The 20,000-nt window shown below is 48.3% G+C and overlaps 2 protein-coding genes across 2 annotated transcripts in view; both read left to right on the top strand.

The window, feature by feature from the left end:
- The window catches only part of tmem167b (transmembrane protein 167B), a 3,154-nt gene extending 1,279 nt beyond the window's left edge, over positions 1–1,875 (top strand). The window contains exons 2-3 of the mRNA XM_079218041.1: positions 1–124; positions 540–1,875. The exon at positions 1–124 is cut by the window's left edge and continues 8 nt beyond it. Of these exons, the coding sequence (XP_079074167.1) occupies positions 1–124; positions 540–622 (207 nt within the window). The 3' untranslated portion in view covers positions 623–1,875. The remainder of the gene's footprint in view (positions 125–539) is intronic.
- Positions 1,876–3,398: 1,523 nt separating this feature from the next.
- mapk14b (mitogen-activated protein kinase 14b) overlaps positions 3,399–20,000 on the top strand; it is a gene marked incomplete at both ends in the record, with an annotated part of 18,911 nt that continues 2,309 nt past the window's right edge. Inside the window, 7 exons of the mRNA XM_079218714.1 lie at positions 3,399–3,517; positions 11,746–11,875; positions 13,419–13,477; positions 13,863–13,974; positions 14,663–14,692; positions 14,994–15,041; positions 15,215–15,329. Coding sequence (XP_079074840.1) covers positions 3,399–3,517; positions 11,746–11,875; positions 13,419–13,477; positions 13,863–13,974; positions 14,663–14,692; positions 14,994–15,041; positions 15,215–15,329 — 613 coding nt within the window. The remainder of the gene's footprint in view (positions 3,518–11,745; positions 11,876–13,418; positions 13,478–13,862; positions 13,975–14,662; positions 14,693–14,993; positions 15,042–15,214; positions 15,330–20,000) is intronic.

Genomic DNA, 20,000 nt, shown 5'->3' on the forward strand with positions numbered 1-20,000 from the left:
CTCGATGGCATCCTGACTTTTGGGCTGCTGTTCATCTGCACGTGTGCATACCTCAAGAAGGTGCCTCGCCTCAACAGCTGGCTGCTGTCGGAGAAGAAAGGAGTGTGGGGCGTCTTCTACAAAGGTACATGTTTTACACACACACCTGTAATTTCTACACAACATGTCCTTGTGAGAAAACTTGAGAACTCATTCTCTAAATCTGAAATGGGGAAACATGTTAATAGTCTCTTTGACTTCTTTTGAGTATATTTCTGGGATACTGGATCACGTTAATGGACCGGCCCGTTGTCATGTTGTTAGTTCCACCTGTGCTCTCCAAGCTAAGAGAAGCAAGAATGTCCAATGCGAAAAAGGCAGATGTGTGTAGCGGTAAACAAATGTAAAAAGCCTGAAAGCTCAAAGTCAGAAGCTAACTCTGTCTGTTTCATTTAAACGTATTACTCTTTTGTACATAGTTTAGTCGACATTGTTTGCTATATTCTCCTTACTAGCAGTGTTCTTCTCTCGTCCTCGTTAAACTCCGCCTCTCTTCTCAGCGGCGGTGATTGGGACGCGGCTCCACATCGCCGTGGCTGTGTCCTGCTTGCTCATGGCTTTCTACGTCGTCTTCTTCAAATGACGGTGCTGCTGGGACGGGACACTGTGCGGGCGCCGGCTGAGACTGGACCGCGGCCGCGCGCTCATCCTTGTTGGGGGAAACCTCTTGGGTCGCCTCACCTATGAACCCCTCTGGCCCTGTGGAGCTACGAGACGGACCAGCCAGCGATCGGGTCCATAACCTCCCGTGATATTTTGAATGCACTACAGACATCAAGAGCATCCAGAATCTCCTCCGTTTTCAGAGGAGCTGGACGGTTGGGTCACATGGTATCATTCTGTTGTCTCATACACACCCCATCATATTTACATTGAAGGATGCAGAAGATGGAAGGGCAGTGTGTGCATTTGACCTGTACACAACCTAAAATTAGCCAGACTGTATATATTTGGAAAAAGATCTGACCAGTAGAGATTCGCCAGGGGTTCAGTGAAAATGATTAATTGTGCTTGTGCCCAGCTATGTGTTTTTTTTCTGTGTCACCTCTTGTGTCGAGGGCGTAGGGAACAAACAAAGCTAATATATAAAGACGTTCTTGTGTACACTATATTTTACTGTTCTCAACAGTGCTGTGTGGCATCTCTCAAAGGAGCGATATGCAAAGGTCAGAGTTTGTGACATCACAAGCACACATGGAGGCGGTCGGGCCGACATGGCGTCGTCGCCTCATCAGCTCCATGATGGCATCCTTTAAAAGACAAAGGATGCACGGCGGGCTGAGTGGAGCGGAGCAGAGGCCGCTAGCAGAGGGACGAGAACACAAGATGAGGCGGGGGAAGAAACGCGGACGGCTTTTAACCGGACTCTGGTGCTCTGACATGCACACACGGACCAAGCAGCTCAGATTACAAACAGGAAGTGGGACCACAGTCTCTGCTCAGGATGCCGTCGCTCCGCTGTATTTATGTCATGAATGTGGGATATAGCTCCTTTAAGCGTTGTTTTAGGGTTGAAATACACGTGTTGCACAGGTGTATGTTGTCTTTACGCTGACATCTAATACTATAACCTGTTTAAATGTCACAAAAACGTGAATTGTAAGACACGTAGGAGACAAAGTTCTACCGCAACTGTAGAGTAAAGAACATGTTGAAAGACATGTTTTAAAATACCTAAACATTTAAATAATTTAAATGCAATGCCAAATGGTGATGGTGTCTCTTATCCCGTCTTAATGACATAGTTGTTCTGAGTTTAATTCTGCCACTTTATTTTACATTTTTAAAGAAGTACATTGTTTTGAGGGGGGATGCAATGCAATTTTTAATAAAACATTATTCAGACGATTTCTGTGTTTGTGGTCTTTCAGCATTTATTGCTTATTCAATGTATTGCACCAGACCCTTTTATGTATTTTATTTGAGTGCATCCTTGTTTTGCTTTTAGCGCCATTCTTCCTGTCGGGTCTCTTTTGGACCGAGTCATTCCTTATAACGTCGTTTTTAAAGCATCTATGAGCAGCGCCGACTTCATGTTCATCTGTTTTAGTGTGAAATAAATCATCTCATTTTAGGCACATTAGTGTGTGTGTGTGTGTGTGTGTGTGTGTGTGTGTGTGTGTGTGTCTGTGTATGTATGTATGTATATATATATATATATATATATATATATATATATATAATCATTTCTGCTAATGTGCCATGTTGGAATACTGCCATACAACTTGTTTCCCATCTTTATCTTGTATTATTCTCCCTGCAAACAGACTAAATGTCAATTCAAGTTATTTTTAACTTATTTTAAGGTGACTGAAGTCTCCCAATGAACCTGCACCTCCATTAAACTAAACTTTAGACTCCTGATTCATAACTGCCATACTTTCATCAGCTTATGATTTACTTACTGTACTCTGTACACGGCTCTGGACTATTACATGTCATTATAGGATCACCACAACATGAACAGTAGCTCGGTTCCAATCTGGTGTCCCAGTAAGACCAGTATACCAGCACCTTAAACCAGAGCAGCCATAACTCATCTATAATATTTACACCTGTGCTTCTACGATCTTATCACCGATTATTATTATTAATGATCCTTCATCCTTGATGTAGTTCTACAAACGGCCACGCCTTGATTCATCAGTGGTGTTTCCATAACACTTTGATGAATTACTGTTTTACTGTTTATTTATATTACTTGATTTTATCTTCTATTTACTTGTGAGCAATGCTGCTGTAATCCTGTAATTTCCCACTGCGGCACTAATAAAGGATTATCTTATTTTATCTAATCTTATACTGGGACCATCAATATGTTTTATGTGTGTAGACATTGTTATTAAGGAATGAGCCCTAGCTGTTGATTTGTATTGACACACATCTTAATCATAATTGAGTCGGATACGTTTGAGACGTTTGAGATGACGTCATTGCGCGTCATCAGTCGGAGCAGCTCGGGGCATCCCGTGTTCCTCCTCGAGTCGACCCAGTTCTCGCGAGAGAACACTCATTGTTGACGAGAGCGTTGATTGGCGAAGGGACGTGCGCGGTCACGTTTCCGCGCGCGCCCTGCAGAGCGAGAGAGAACAGTGCGAACACATCGGCTCGTGCAGGCTGCTTCCTGACGCGAGGCTCCGGGAGAGGAAGTGTCTCCAAGCGGCCCGACGCACGCGGACAGCTGCTGGGGGCTTTGTGCGCAGACTGCACGCAATCTGCACGAGCGCGCGGCTGAAGCTGTGCGTGATATCGGACCCCGCACCGCCCGCAGGCTCTCGGCAGCAGCGCGTCGTGACGCGCGGGGCGGAGCGCAGAAGTTTCCGCTCGTCGGGCGCTGCGCGGCGGCGCGGTCCGCAGGAATGTCGCAGCCGGAGAGACCCGCGTTCTACCGGCAGGAGCTCAACAAGACCGTGTGGGAGGTCCCGGAGCGGTACCAGAACCTGTCCCCCGTGGGCTCCGGGGCGTACGGGTCCGTCTGGTAAGCAGCTGCTGCGGGGCTGATGCGGGGCTGATGCGGGGCTGTTGCGGGGCTGCTGCGGGGTCCCACCGAGAGAGAGCACGGCGCGGTGCACAGCGGGCTCCTCCACCCAGAGGCCCGCAGAGTCACCTCCTCACGGGTCACCTGCGAAGAGTGGGGGGGCTTTTGTTTACGTTTTCACTCGGGCTGCTGGGTCCATGAGACATCGGGCACGCTTCGGGGTGGCTCGTGTTTCTTCGGCCGGGAGGGGAGAGGGAGGGGGGTGTTTTGTGCTGCTGTGGTCCTGTAAACACATGTGATGCCCAGACTGCTCCAGGACCAGGACCAGGTCGCACCAGATCCCCCTGTACTGGTGCACCAGGCTGAGGGTTTAGGGGCATTCTGTCCATGCGGGCATCCTGTCCCGGGACATGATGCCCGCATGGACATGGTCCTCTGCAGAAGAGCCTCCACCACAGCAGCAGGTCCTGCACACACCCCGCATGCATTATGCATGTTCTAGTTGGGTGCAGCCTGCAGAGCACCAGAAGGTCACGTGGTTTCCCCTCGTGCACAGTGAGAGCTTTCTACGGGAGCCCATTCCACCACACGATGACTCTAGAATGATGTCACCCTTTCCCGTTGTGGTCCATCCATGACTCACAGTCCCGAGGTGGTGACGCGTCCTGCTCTTCATCCGGTCACGCACGAGGTCAGACTGCAGTTTCAACTTTTACTTGAGCTGTTGAAGGAGCTGAACGTGTGCTTTTTGCAGTTATTAGTGGTGAGTGAAACGGGTGATTAGAAGAAGCAGGAGGGGTTGTGTAGAATGTGTAGATACATTCTCACACTAGCAAACCTCCTGAAGGCCCTGAGGCCAATGCATGTAGACGTTTAGCTGCTTAACGCAGAGTCTTACAGGAGTTTAATATCTTTGTCATATTTTTTATATTTTCCAGAGTATTATTAAAGCACATACAGGACAAGCCTCTAACAGCGATGCTGGTCAGTACATGTTGGTTTCATGATGGTTAAACAGGCAAAGAGCCTCATCAGGACCAGTGAGCTTCACGACCTCATCAAATAGGATTCCAAATTATTTCCATCCACAAACATGGCCGCTCCTCTGTAGTTCCTTCTGAGGACATTCCTCTGTGTTGTCTTCTGTGTTTGACGAGATCCAAAACCAGAGTGAGAGCTGACAGGAGCGCCGTGTGATCAGTAAGTCTCATCCTGTGACTCAGGTCAGCAGGTCAAGTGGTCCATAAACAAAGTCTGCAACGCCTTTCTGACCTCCAGTGGGTCGCTACTGGTCAGCTGGATGGACTGGTGGTCAGATGGACTGGTCAGATGGACTGGTGGTCAGAATAACTGGTCAGATGGACTAGTCAGATGGACTGGTGGTCAGATGGACTGGTGGTCAGAATAACTGGTCAGATGGACTGGTGGTCAGAATAACTGGTCAGATGGACTGGTGGTCAGATGGACTGGTGGTCAGATGGACTGGTGGTCAGATGGACTGGTGGTCAGATGGACTGGTGGTCAGATGGACTGGTGGTCAGATGGACTGGTCTTTGTTGTTGTTGTTGCTGCTACCATGGCGTTCCTCCATAATTCTTCCCAGCTTTAAAACATTGAAGCATGCACTAGGTGGGGTTGTAAATATTGTTTATCATCTAGCTGTCACTTGGAGTCGTCTAAGAAAACAACAGGACCGGGTTCTGCTTGGTTCTGCTTGGTTCTGCTTGGTTAACGTGAGGCTGGGAGGCGATCCAGAGCTCCTGCGGTAGCGTGAATGCTGCTGCATCACAATATGCACACGGACCATAAGCACGCTCCGGCTCACGGACGTGTGCTTATGAAATCAAATCAATCTTTATCTCAGTGCAGGAATGAACCGAGGATAGAGCAACAATACCTGAGTGTTTTGGGCTTTGATGTCGTCATGAGTCATTTCCAGACTTTATCAAACGGCTCCTGCTCAGACGGGCCAGTAAAATACTTGTTGCTGAACATAATTTGGCATTTAATAAAACAAATGTAAAGGGGATTTAATATTTTATAAATTTCTGGGTGAACATATTCACTGCATGCAACTACCACAGGTATTGATCCTCAGAACGTGGAAGTTGTGGAGAAACTTTTCCTGCTTTCCTTCAGACGTTCATATCATTTCTATTCGCTGCATTCTCAAAACACCTTAACATTTAAAACTGATTTTCCTAATTTCTGGCCCAAAAAGGCTCAAGGCGCTCTGGTGGAAACGTTCCTCTGCTTACTACATGTCACGATATCCAGAATCTGAGCTGGCGTTTGGTCTCGCATCAGGAAACCGATGTGATATTAATTTATTGCTGACGAAGCGGAGCCACTGGTGGTGCGTTTGGCTGACGCGCTCCTGGATTTAACCACGGCGACGTCGGCTCGACCAGCAGGAGCTTTAAAAGCAGCTGGTTAAAGGATCCACTGCGTCTGTGAGGTCACCAGAGAAGAAGAGTCAGGATGACTGCAGACGCCATGCTGCTGACATGCAGAGAGAGAATCCTTTTGCAATTAAATTAATGAAGACCGCTGGAGGAGACTCGTTCTCCATGAAGTACGTTCCGCTTCGCTTCATCACTGTTTGCAGAGCAAATTGGAAAATAGATTGTGTGCATGTGGTAATTAAGTTAAAGCTGTAAATACTGACGTTATTGCTCCTGCTGTGTAAACACGTGTTATCTTACTGTCACCAAGGTCATCATGGCGCTTTAAAACAGAGCCAGATTAATACATCATAATGCTGGCCATGTGTACGTTGATAAAAGCTCTGCATTGAAACCCAGTTTATAGCTCTGAGAGGAACAGGTGAAGTCCAGTTCTACAGGAAGCCTGAGGCCATAATGATGAAGATGAAGGTGCATCGTGATCAGTCTGGTTCTTTTTCATTAACCTCACGAACGTTCAGTCTAGATGCTTGTCATGTTTAGATGACATATAACACCCTGGATGAAATGCACTTGTGTTACTTCTAATAACTCAGAATCTAGCCATGAAGCTCTCAGCCATGCTGGTCTGCCAGAGTGTCAAGACTCTGATCGACGTGTTCATCAACGCCACGAATGCACCCCTTCATTTAATGAGGTGGAAGCCTCCATCCTTCTGTCTCTCAACGCTCCTGAGAGTCTAACTTGTGAAGTAAAGTGAGTTGACGGCCAGAGGAAGGACATAACGCTTAGTACCGTTATTTCCACGAGTCGGTGAAGTACACACCTGCTGCTGCCTCCGTCTGTTCGTCAGCAACGTGCTGCGGACGAACGCCACAAGGATGCTCCTCCTTCATAAGGACGCTCCTCCTTCGTAAGGATGCTCCTCCTTCATAAGGATGCTCCTCCTTCATAAGGATGCTCCTCCTTCATAAGGATGCTCCTCCTTCATAAGGACGCTCCTCCTTCATAAGGATGCTCCTCCTTTGTGAGGATGCTCCTCCTTCATAAGGACGCTCCTCCTTCATAAGGACGCTCCTCCTTCATAAGGATGCTCCTCCTTCATAAGGATGCTCCTCCTTCATAAGGATGCTCCTCCTTCATAAGGACGCTCCTCCTTCATAAGGATGCTCCTCCTTTGTGAGGATGCTCCTCCTTCATAAGGACGCTCCTCCTTCATAAGGACGCTCCTCCTTCATAAGGATGCTCCTCCTTCGTAAGGATGCTCCTCCTTCGTAAGGATGCTCCTCCTTCATAAGGATGCTCCTCCTTCATAAGGATGCTCCTCCTTCATAAGGACGCTCCTCCTTCATAAGGACGCTCCTCCTTCATAAGGATGCTCCTCCTTCGTAAGGATGCTCCTCCTTCGTAAGGATGCTCCTCCTTCATAAGGATGCTCCTCCTTCATAAGGACGCTCCTCCTTCATAAGGACGCTCCTCCTTCATAAGGACGCTCCTCCTTCATAAGGACGCTCCTCCTTTGTGAGGATGCTCCTCCTTCATAAGGACGCTCCTCCTTCATAAGGACGCTCCTCCTTTGTGAGGATGCTCCTCCTTCATAAGGACGCTCCTCCTTTGTGAGGATGCTCCTCCTTCATAAGGACGCTCCTCCTTTGTGAGGACGCTCCTCCTTCGTGAGGACGCTCCTCCTTCGTGAGGACGCTCCTCCTTCATAAGGACGCTCCTCCTTCATAAGGACGCTCCTCCTTTGTGAGGATGCTCGTCCTTCATAAGGACGCTCCTCCTTCGTGAGGACGCTCCTCCTTTGTGAGGATGCTCCTCCTTCATAAGGACGCTCCTCCTTCATAAGGACGCTCCTCCTTTGTGAGGATGCTCCTCCTTCATAAGGACGCTCCTCCTTTGTGAGGATGCTCCTCCTTCATAAGGACGCTCCTCCTTCGTGAGGACGCTCCTCCCTCGTGAGGACGCTCCTCCCTCGTAAGGACGCTCCTCCTTCGTAAGGATGCTCCTCCTTCATAAGGATGCTCCTCCTTCGTGAGCATGCTCCTCCTTCGTGAGGACGCTCCTCCTTCGTGAGGACGCTCGTGAGGACGCTTGTGAGGACGCTCATCCATCGTGAGGGCGCTCATCCATCGTGAGGACGCTCCTCCTTCGTGAGGACGCTCCTCCTTCGTGAGGATGCTCCTCCTTCATAAGGACACTCCTCCTTCGTGAGGACGCTCCTCCTTCGTGAGGACGCTCCTCCTTCGTGAGGACGCTCCTCCTTCGTGAGGACGCTCGTGAGGACGCTCGTGAGGACGCTCGTGAGGACGCTCGTCCATCGTGAGGACGCTCGTGAGGACGCTCGTGAGGACGCTCATCCATCGTGAGGACGCTCATCCATCGTGAGGGCGCTCATCCATCGTGAGGACGCTCCTCCCTCGTGAGGACGCTCGTCCTTCGTGAGGACGCTCGTGAGGACGCTCGTGAGGACGCTCATCCATCGTGAGGACGCTCATCCATCGTGAGGACGCTCCTTCATCGTGAGGACGCTTGTGAGGACGCTCGTCCATCGTGAGGACGCTCGTCCGTGAGGACGCTCCTCCATCGTGAGGACGCTCCTCCATCGTGAGGACGCTCGTGAGGACGCTCATCCATTGTGAGGATGCTCCTTCATCGTGAGGATGCTCCTTCATCGTGAGGACGCTCATCCATTGTGAGGACGCGCCTCCATCGTGAGGACGCTCGTGAGGACGCTCGTGAGGACGCTCGTGAGGACGCTCGTGAGGACGCTCATCCATCGCGAGGACGCTCCTCCATCGCGAGGACGCTTGTGAGGACGCTCATCCATCGCGAGGACGCTCCTCCATCGTGAGGACGCTCGTGAGGACGCTCGTCCATTGTGAGGACGCTCCTTCATCGTGAGGACGCTTGTGAGGACGCTCGTCCTTCGTGAGGACGCTTGTGAGGACGCTCGTGAGGACGCTCGTGAGGACGCTCCTCCATCGTGAGGACGCTCGTGAGGACGCTCCTCCATCGTGAGGATGCTCGTGAGGATGCTCGTGAGGACGCTCCTCCATCGTGAGGACGCTCGTGAGGACGCTTGTGAGGACGCTCCTCCCTCGTGAGGACGCTCCTCCATCGTGAGGACGCTCGTGAGGACGCTCCTCCCTCGTGAGGACGCTCCTCCCTCGTGAGGACGCTCGTGAGGACGCTCCTCCCTCGTGAGGACACTCGTGAGGACGCTCATCCATCGCGAGGACGCTCCTCCATTGTGAAGACGCTCATCCATTGTGAGGACGCTCCTCCATCGTGAGGACGCTCGTGAGGACGCTCCTCCATCGTGAGGACGCTCCTCCATCGTGAGGACGCTCCTCCATCGTGAGGACACTCCTCCATCGTGAGGACGCTCGTGAGGACGCTCCTCCATCGTGAGGACGCTCGTGAGGACGCTCATCCATCGCGAGGACGCTCCTCCATTGTGAGGACGCTCATCCATTGTGAGGACGCTCCTCCTTCGTGAGGACGCTCGCGAGGACGCTCCTCCATCGTGAGGACGCTCGCGAGGACGCTCGTGAGGACGCTCCTCCATCGTGAGGACGCTCCTCCATCATGAGGACGCTCGTGAGGACGCTCCTCCATCGCGAGGACGCTCCTCCATCGCGAGGACGCTCCTCCTTCGTGAGGACGCTCGTGAGGACGCTCCTCCCTCGCGAGGACGCTCCTCCCTCGTGAGGACGCTCCTCCTTCGTGAGGACGCTCGTGAGGACGCTCGTGAGGACGCTCGTGAGGACGCTCCTCCATCGCGAGGACGCTCCTCCATCGCGAGGACGCTCGTGAGGACGCTCCTCCATCGTGAGAACGCTCGTGAGGACGCTCCTCCATCGTGAGGACGCTCCTCCATCATGAGGACGCTCGTGAGGACGCTCCTCCATCGCGAGGACGCTCCTCCATCGTGAGGACGCTCCTCCCTCGTGAGGACGCTCCTCCCTCGTGAGGACGCTCGTGAGGACGCTGCTCCCTCGCGAGGACGCTCGTGAGGACGCTCGCGAGGACGCTCCTCCCTCGCGAGGACGCTCCTCCCTCGCGAGGACGCTCGTGAGGACGCTCGTGAGGACGCTCCTCCCTCGCGAGGACGCTCCTCCCTCGTGAGGACGCTCGTGAGGACGCTCGTGAGGACGCTCCTCCCTCGCGAGGACGCTCCTCCCTCGTGAGGACGCTCATCCATCGTCTCTTATTGCACTTCCATTTACTGCAGACTAATTGGACTGGTAGGAGACCCCGGGGAAGACCGAGGACACGCTGGAGGGATTATATCTCCCGGCTGGCCTTGGAACGCCTCGGGATCCCAGAATGAGCTGGAAAGTGTTGCAGGTGAGAGGGAAGCCTGGGTCGGCCTGCTGAACCTGCTGCCACCGCGACCCGACCCCGGATAAGCGGCTGATAATGGATGGATGGATGGATAATTGGACGGTGTTTGCTTAGACCCGTCTTGTTTGTCCTGCAGATTAGCATCAGTGTGTGTGTGCTTTAGCGTTGGTATACTCTGTTTACTAAGTACGGGTTTCACCTCACAAGTGACACACATGCTAGTTCTTCTGCAGGCCTGGAACACGGAGTACGGAGGGTGTGGGAGATTATCTGACTGGCTGGAAAGAAACACACTGCTTATCTTCATGTTCCCACGATGGATTTGTGGCACTGTGGACCGTATCTGGATCGTGGTCCACGCCTGCTACTCATGATATGAATAGTTTCTGTCATATTCATGTAATGTTACGTTATTCATTCTGGTCACATGACCAGGGAGTCGTTCCTGATCCGATGTGAGGTCCCGGGACAGATGTTATATGTACAGACTGTAAAGCCCTCAGTGTAATTTGTGATTTTGAGCTATGCAAAATGAAGTGAATTGAAACTGCACCACTGTAACATGCTTGCTTCCCAGTCGTGTGCAGAGAGGTCGACAGTTCAAATCAGCAGTTTTGCAACACGTTAAAGGGAAATGACTCTCTTCCCGTAACACGCAGCGATAGCAGGGCCTTGAACTCTCCACAGAAAGGCCACAGTGCGCTCACACTTCTGTTGTCGCTGCTCTTTTGGCACACCTGGTATCTTTCTTTTTGTTCTTCCCTTTACTCCCAGTAAGCAGTGACTGGGCTGATTGTTCCAGTGAAGTTAGTCAGATATGAGAGGCTCATGCCAGAGAGCAGCCGCTGACTTCAAATCAGCTTCTACATTTGCAACGGTGACGGTTCATTTAGTTTGTGTTGACTAATATAATTAGTCAGGCCTCATTGTTACGTTCTTGAAATACTGTAAACTGCTTTGAGGGCTTGGTTCTACAAACAGTAGTGATGCTGTAGCCGCAGTGTATTCCTACTTTAACCAATGGAGCTGTATTCATAGGCTTTAAGCAGTCAAGCGGTCCTGGACATCCAGGTCTAAGTTACGCTTACCCGCCATTCTTTAAACAAAGTAAACTATTAGGTGGGTGGTTTTCACTCTTTTGTTGTTGTGCACAATGTCGTCATGTTCAGTCATGTTCCTCCAGCCTGCGGCTGCAGAGGAGAATAAGAAGCAAACCCAAACTGAGGTTTATGCAATCCTCTGCTCTGTTAGCTGGGTTCAGGCCACCTGAGCCGATTCCTTCTCCGTTAAATAAAGGGAAATGTTCCCGTTTGATGTGAGGATTGTTGTTGGCCTGATGTAATGCTTTCACTGTTCACAGCCACGGTCTAACTATTCTCAATCCCTGTCTCAGCTCGGTGTATGAGTCTAACTAGTCTCAATCCCTGTCTCAGCTCGGTGTATGAGTCTAACTAGTCTCAATCCCTGTCTCAGCTCGGTGTACGACGTGAAGACGGGCCTGAAGATCGCAGTGAAGAAGTTGTCCAGACCCTTCCAGTCCATCATCCACGCCAAGAGAACCTACCGAGAGCTGCGGCTGCTCAAGCACATGAAGCACGAGAACGTGAGTTGTGTGTGTGTGTGTGTGTGTGTGTGTGTGTGTGTGTGTGTGTGCATTGTTCTGTAGATTAGCTCTGAGGCCAGGATTGCACACGTGTGTTCATGGTGCAGCTCGGCCTGTTCACTGCCTGCATGCGTTGACGTGAAGCTTCTGGTGGCGCCATCACACGCCTCCTTTAGTGACGGGGATAAACGGTGTCATGGACACGCACTGCGGGCTCCTGACACCGTCGTCGGGTCCTTCCATCGTGTGTGTGTGTGTGTGTGTGTGTGTGTGTGTGTGAACAGGTGTCTGCATGCACGGTGCAGTACAGCAATGAAGGAAGTACATTTATATAGTGTATATAAACAAATAATAAACATTAACACTACTTTAGTACCATGACCTTAATCCTGTTCTGCTTCACAACTGAAGCAGTTTAGGAAACAGTGTTGCACTGGTACTACTGGTAAATATCCCCTTCATTTCAATGGGTTTACTGGGATTAATTCTGATGATGCAGAGTCGATGGTGTGGTGCTGCAGCTTGTTTCAGAGGTCTTGTTGCTACTGGAGGTCATGATGAGCTGCCAGCTTCTGTTTCACCGTACCGGGGAGTGTTGCATGAAGCTGAAGCAGCAGACGGGGATCTGTGTTGTGCTCTGCTGTTGCCAGGAGACTCCCTGGGTTTCGATTCAGGAAAGCCTGTGTGGACCAATCAGCTGATTGTTGTGGCTCCGGCCGACCAATCAGCTGATTGTTGTGGCTCCGGCCGACCAATCAGCTGTGGTTGTGTGCCTGTGTGGGCGGGCTGTAATACCGTCTCTCTCCAGAGGACAGGGTGGCACTCCGGGCTGCTCTCTGCATGAATGTGTGCATACACATTACTGTATACACACACACACACACACACACACACACACACACACACACACACACACACACACACACACGGTAATCCTCTAGTATGCATCCTGTCTTTGTCCTCTTTCTCTCTTTTTCTGCTCTGTTCAAACAGGAAAACAAGTGTGTTTGTGCTCATAATCATCTCTCCTATCATACTTTGTCATGTTGACATGTTGTTTTTGTTTTTGCTGTCATGTCATCTCGATGCACAAACTTCACCTGACAGTGTTCGCTGCTTCCTCCGAGTTCATATCTGTTGTTATCGGCTCCAGTTATGTGACAAAATCACTGTTCCCCAAAACAGAGCTCCTGTGTGTGTGTGTGTGTGTGTGTGTGTGTGTGTGTGTGTGTGTGTGTGTGTGTGTGTGTGTGTGTGTGTGTGTGTGTGTGTGCATATTTATATATGTATGTAATAGCTCGCATGAGTCCTTGAAAACAAGGAAAGTCTGTTTTACTGAATATAATTCCACTTCAGACTTTACATAATATATTTATATAAATATATAAGTTAGTTGTTTTTATATTGAAAGCACGTTCGCTGACATTGAAGTTCATCAAATGGTTGTTTGAGTGTTTCTCAAACACTCAATGAAAACTGTTTTTGTCTCAAAAACCCGGTTTGTTTGTTCTGTGACCTTTGACCTGTGACCTCTGACCTGCAGGTGATCGGCCTGCTGGACGTCTTCTCACCTGCAACCAGTCTGGAGGAGTTCAACGACGTGTAAGTCACCAGCTCTCATGAACGAGTTCATAACTCATAACCTCATGTGAGTCCAGTGGCCGGCAGGTTTCACCAAGGTGATGCACACACAGCTAGTCTCCATGGTAACGCGTGTCATGTGACCAGCATTAAGAGCGTCGGTGCAGCCGACCTACGAAGAGAAGCACATGTTTACACGTGTGCACGCTTTCCTGGTCCTCCTCGTGTTAGTTTCCCTTTCTTATGAAAAATACATCTATAAATGCTGCATGAACCCCTGGCTTTGCTTTCATGTGGGCAAAGGTACACAGAATAATGAATTCAATGTTTCATGGAGTCATTCTGCTGCATTCGTCACGATGATGATGATGATGATGATGAAGACGCTGTGCCCTGCGCTCCACAGGTACCTGGTGACCCACCTGATGGGCGCAGACCTCAACAACATTGTCAAGTGCCAAAAGCTGACAGACGACCACGTCCAGTTCCTCATCTACCAGATCCTCCGAGGCCTGAAGGTCAGAGGTCGACTTCATCAGTACGCTGAAGATAATATAAACAAGTCAGTGTAGTCTTCATCAGTACGCTGAAGATACTATAAACAAGTCAGTGTAGTCTTCATCAGTACGCTGAAGATAATATAAACAAGTCAGTGTAGTCTTCATCAGTACGCTGAAGATACTATAAACAAGTCAGTGTAGTCTTCATCAGTACGCTGAAGATACTATAAACAAGTCAGTGTAGTCTTCATCAGTACGCTGAAGATAATATAAACAAGTCAGTGTAGTCTTCATCAGTACGCTGAAGATAATATAAACAAGTCAGTGTAGTCTTCATCAGTACGCTGAAGATAATATAAACAAGTCAGTGTAGTCTTCATCAGTACGCTGAAGATAATATAAACAAGTCAGTGTAGTCTTCATCAGTACGCTGAAGATAATATAAACAAGTCAGTGTAGTCTTCATCAGTACGCTGAAGATAATATAAACAAGTCAGTGTAGTCTTCATCAGTACGCTGAAGATAATATATATAATATAAGATAATATATACATAATATATACAAGTTAGTGTAGAAACATTCTGTAGTGGAGACCCCGGCATCTCCTGGTCTATCTGATTAACTTAAAGAGCTCATTGCATATCCTGTCCTGTGTGAGAGTTTCATATATAATATAATAATATAATCCTCTCTTTCTCCCCACAGTACATCCACTCTGCAGATATCATCCACAGAGTAAGTTGATCTTTAAATGTCTTCCAACACACTTCAGGCCTCAGAGGTCTGGTGCTGATCTACCACACAATGAGGCCCACATGATGCTGAGGGGAGGATCAGGATCCTCCTCCAGGTCTTCTGGTTCTGGGTCTTCTGGTTCCAGGTCTTCTGGTTCCAGGTCTTCTGGTTCCGGGTCTTCTGGTTCCGGGTCTTCTGGTTCCGGGTCTTCTGGTTCCAGGTCTTCTGGTTCCGGGTCTTCTGGTTCTGGGTCTTCTGGTTCCAGTCTTGACTTTTCCTTCGTGTCCCCGTTTCTCTTCAGGACTTGAAGCCCAGTAATCTGGCCGTGAATGAAGACTGTGAGCTCAAGGTAAGAGACGAGCATATATATATATATATATATATATATATATATATATATATATATATATATATATATATGTGTATATGTGTATATGTGTGTGTGTGTGTGTATATGTGTGTATATATGATGTAGACGATCACGTGGAGTATAAAATCTCCCGGCATGACTTGGCCCCTCAGATCCTGGACTTCGGCTTGGCGCGGCACACGGATGACGAGATGACCGGCTACGTGGCGACGCGGTGGTACCGGGCGCCGGAGATCATGCTGAACTGGATGCACTACAACATGACGGGTGAGGCGCCCTGTCTGCGGGATAACATGTACATCACGTGATTACATGTACATCACGTGATAACATGTACATCACGTGATAACATGTACAACACGTGATACTGTATCTATACTCCCTCCTGTCATGTGACACTCATACTGCATCTATACTCCTGTCATGTGACACTCATACTGCATCTATACTCCTGTCATGTGACACTCATACTGCATCTACACTCCCTCCTGTCATGTGACACTCATACTGCATCTCTACTCTCTGATGTCATGTGACACTCATACTGCATCTCTACTCTCTGATGTCATGTGACACTCATACTGTATCTATACTCCCTCCTGTCATGTGACACTCATACTGCATCTATACTCCTGTCATGTGACACTCATACTGCATCTCTACTCTCTGATGTCATGTGACACTCATACTGCATCTCTACTCTCTGATGTCATGTGACACTCATACTGTATCTATACTCCCTCCTGTCATGTGACACTCATACTGCATCTATACTCCTGTCATGTGACACTCATACTGCATCTATACTCCTGTCATGTGACACTCATACTGCATCTCTACTCTCTGATGTCATGTGACACTCATACTGCATCTCTACTCTCTGATGTCATGTGACACTCATACTGTATCTATACTCCCTCCTGTCATGTGACACTCATACTGCATCTATACTCCTGTCATGTGACACTCATACTGCATCTCTACTCTCTGATGTCATGTGACACTCATACTGCATCTCTACTCTCTGATGTCATGTGACACTCATACTGTATCTATACTCCCTCCTGTCATGTGACACTCATACTGCATCTATACTCCTGTCATGTGACACTCATACTGCATCTCTACTCTCTGATGTCATGTGACACTCGTACTGTATCTATACTCCCTCCTGTCATGTGACACTCATACTGCATCTATACTCCTGTCATGTGACACTCATACTGCATCTATACTCCCTGATGTCATGTGACACTCATACTGCATCTATACTCCCTGATGTCATGTGACACTCGTACTGCATCTCTACTCTCTGATGTCATGTGACACTCATACTGTATCTATACTCCCTGATGTCATGTGACACTCATACTGCATCTCTACTCCCTCCTGTCATGTGACACTCGTACTGTATCTATACTCCTGTCATGTGACACTCATACTGCATCTATACTCCCTCCTGTCATGTGACACTCATACTGCATCTATACTCCCTCCTGTCATGTGACACTCATACTGCATCTATACTCCCTCCTGTCATGTGACACTCATACTGCATCTATACTCTCTGATGTCATGTGACACTCATGCTGCATCTATACTCCTGTCATGTGACACTCATACTGCATCTTTACTCCCTGATGTCATGTGACACTCATACTGTATATGTATACTCCCTCCTGTCATGTGACACTCATACTGCATCTCTACTCTCTGATGTCATGTGACACTCATACTGTATCTATACTCCCTCCTGTCATGTGACACTCATACTGCATCTATACTCCCTCCTGTCATGTGACACTCATACTGCATCTATACTCCCTCCTGTCATGTGACACTCATACTGCATCTATACTCCTGTCATGTGACACTCATACTGCATCTTTACTCCCTGATGTCATGTGACACTCATACTGTATATGTATACTCCCTCCTGTCATGTGACACTCATACTGCATCTCTACTCTCTGATGTCATGTGACACTCATACTGCATCTCTACTCTCTGATGTCATGTGACACTCATACTGTATCTATACTCCCTCCTGTCATGTGACACTCATACTGCATCTATACTCCTGTCATGTGACACTCATACTGCATCTATACTCCTGTCATGTGACACTCATACTGCATCTCTACTCTCTGATGTCATGTGACACTCATACTGCATCTCTACTCTCTGATGGCATGTGACACTCATACTGTATCTATACTCCCTCCTGTCATGTGACACTCATACTGCATCTCTACTCCCTCCTGTCATGTGACACTCGTACTGTATCTATACTCCTGTCATGTGACACTCATACTGCATCTATACTCCCTCCTGTCATGTGACACTCATACTGCATCTATACTCCCTCCTGTCATGTGACACTCATACTGCATCTATACTCCCTCCTGTCATGTGACACTCATACTGCATCTATACTCTCTGATGTCATGTGACACTCATGCTGCATCTATACTCCTGTCATGTGACACTCATACTGCATCTTTACTCCCTGATGTCATGTGACACTCATACTGTATATGTATACTCCCTCCTGTCATGTGACACTCATACTGCATCTCTACTCTCTGATGTCATGTGACACTCATACTGTATCTATACTCCCTCCTGTCATGTGACACTCATACTGCATCTATACTCCCTCCTGTCATGTGACACTCATACTGCATCTATACTCCCTCCTGTCATGTGACACTCATACTGCATCTATACTCCTGTCATGTGACACTCATACTGCATCTTTACTCCCTGATGTCATGTGACACTCATACTGTATATGTATACTCCCTCCTGTCATGTGACACTCATACTGCATCTCTACTCTCTGATGTCATGTGACACTCATACTGCATCTCTACTCTCTGATGTCATGTGACACTCATACTGTATCTATACTCCCTCCTGTCATGTGATACTCATACTGCATCTATACTCCTGTCATGTGACACTCATACTGCATCTATACTCCTGTCATGTGACACTCATACTGCATCTATACTCTCTGATGTCATGTGACACTCATACTGCATCTCTACTCTCTGATGTCATGTGACACTCATACTGCATCTATACTCCCTCCTGTCATGTGACACTCATACTGCATCTATACTCCCTCCTGTCATGTGACACTCATACTGCATCTATACTCTCTGATGTCATGTGACACTCATGCTGCATCTATACTCCTGTCATGTGACACTCATACTGCATCTTTACTCCCTGATGTCATGTGACACTCATACTGTATATGTATACTCCCTCCTGTCATGTGACACTCATACTGCATCTCTACTCTCTGATGTCATGTGACACTCATACTGTATCTATACTCCCTCCTGTCATGTGACACTCATACTGCATCTATACTCCCTCCTGTCATGTGACACTCATACTGCATCTATACTCCCTCCTGTCATGTGACACTCATACTGCATCTATACTCCTGTCATGTGACACTCATACTGCATCTTTACTCCCTGATGTCATGTGACACTCATACTGTATATGTATACTCCCTCCTGTCATGTGACACTCATACTGCATCTCTACTCTCTGATGTCATGTGACACTCATACTGCATCTCTACTCTCTGATGTCATGTGACACTCATACTGTATCTATACTCCCTCCTGTCATGTGACACTCATACTGCATCTATACTCCTGTCATGTGACACTCATACTGCATCTATACTCCTGTCATGTGACACTCATACTGCATCTCTACTCTCTGATGTCATGTGACACTCATACTGCATCTCTACTCTCTGATGGCATGTGACACTCATACTGTATCTATACTCCCTCCTGTCATGTGACACTCATACTGCATCTCTACTCCCTCCTGTCATGTGACACTCGTACTGTATCTATACTCCTGTCATGTGACACTCATACTGCATCTATACTCCCTCCTGTCATGTGACACTCATACTGCATCTATACTCCCTCCTGTCATGTGACACTCATACTGCATCTATACTCCCTCCTGTCATGTGACACTCATACTGCATCTATACTCTCTGATGTCATGTGACACTCATGCTGCATCTATACTCCTGTCATGTGACACTCATACTGCATCTTTACTCCCTGATGTCATGTGACACTCATACTGTATATGTATACTCCCTCCTGTCATGTGACACTCATACTGCATCTCTACTCTCTGATGTCATGTGACACTCATACTGTATCTATACTCCCTCCTGTCATGTGACACTCATACTGCATCTATACTCCCTCCTGTCATGTGACACTCATACTGCATCTATACTCCCTCCTGTCATGTGACACTCATACTGCATCTATACTCCTGTCATGTGACACTCATACTGCATCTTTACTCCCTGATGTCATGTGACACTCATACTGTATATGTATACTCCCTCCTGTCATGTGACACTCATACTGCATCTCTACTCTCTGATGTCATGTGACACTCATACTGCATCTCTACTCTCTGATGTCATGTGACACTCATACTGTATCTATACTCCCTCCTGTCATGTGATACTCATACTGCATCTATACTCCTGTCATGTGACACTCATACTGCATCTATACTCCTGTCATGTGACACTCATACTGCATCTATACTCTCTGATGTCATGTGACACTCATACTGCATCTCTACTCTCTGATGTCATGTGACACTCATACTGTATCTATACTCCCTCCTGTCATGTGACACTCATACTGCATCTATACTCCTGTCATGTGACACTCATACTGCATCTCTACTCTCTGATGTCATGTGACACTCGTACTGTATCTATACTCCCTCCTGTCATGTGACACTCATACTGCATCTATACTCCTGTCATGTGACACTCATACTGCATCTATACTCCCTGATGTCATGTGACACTCATACTGCATCTATACTCCCTCCTGTCATTTGACACTCATACTGCATCTC

This window comes from Taurulus bubalis (assembly GCF_910589615.1).
Source record: "Taurulus bubalis genome assembly, chromosome: 5".
Taxonomy (NCBI): Eukaryota; Metazoa; Chordata; class Actinopteri; order Perciformes; family Cottidae; genus Taurulus; species Taurulus bubalis.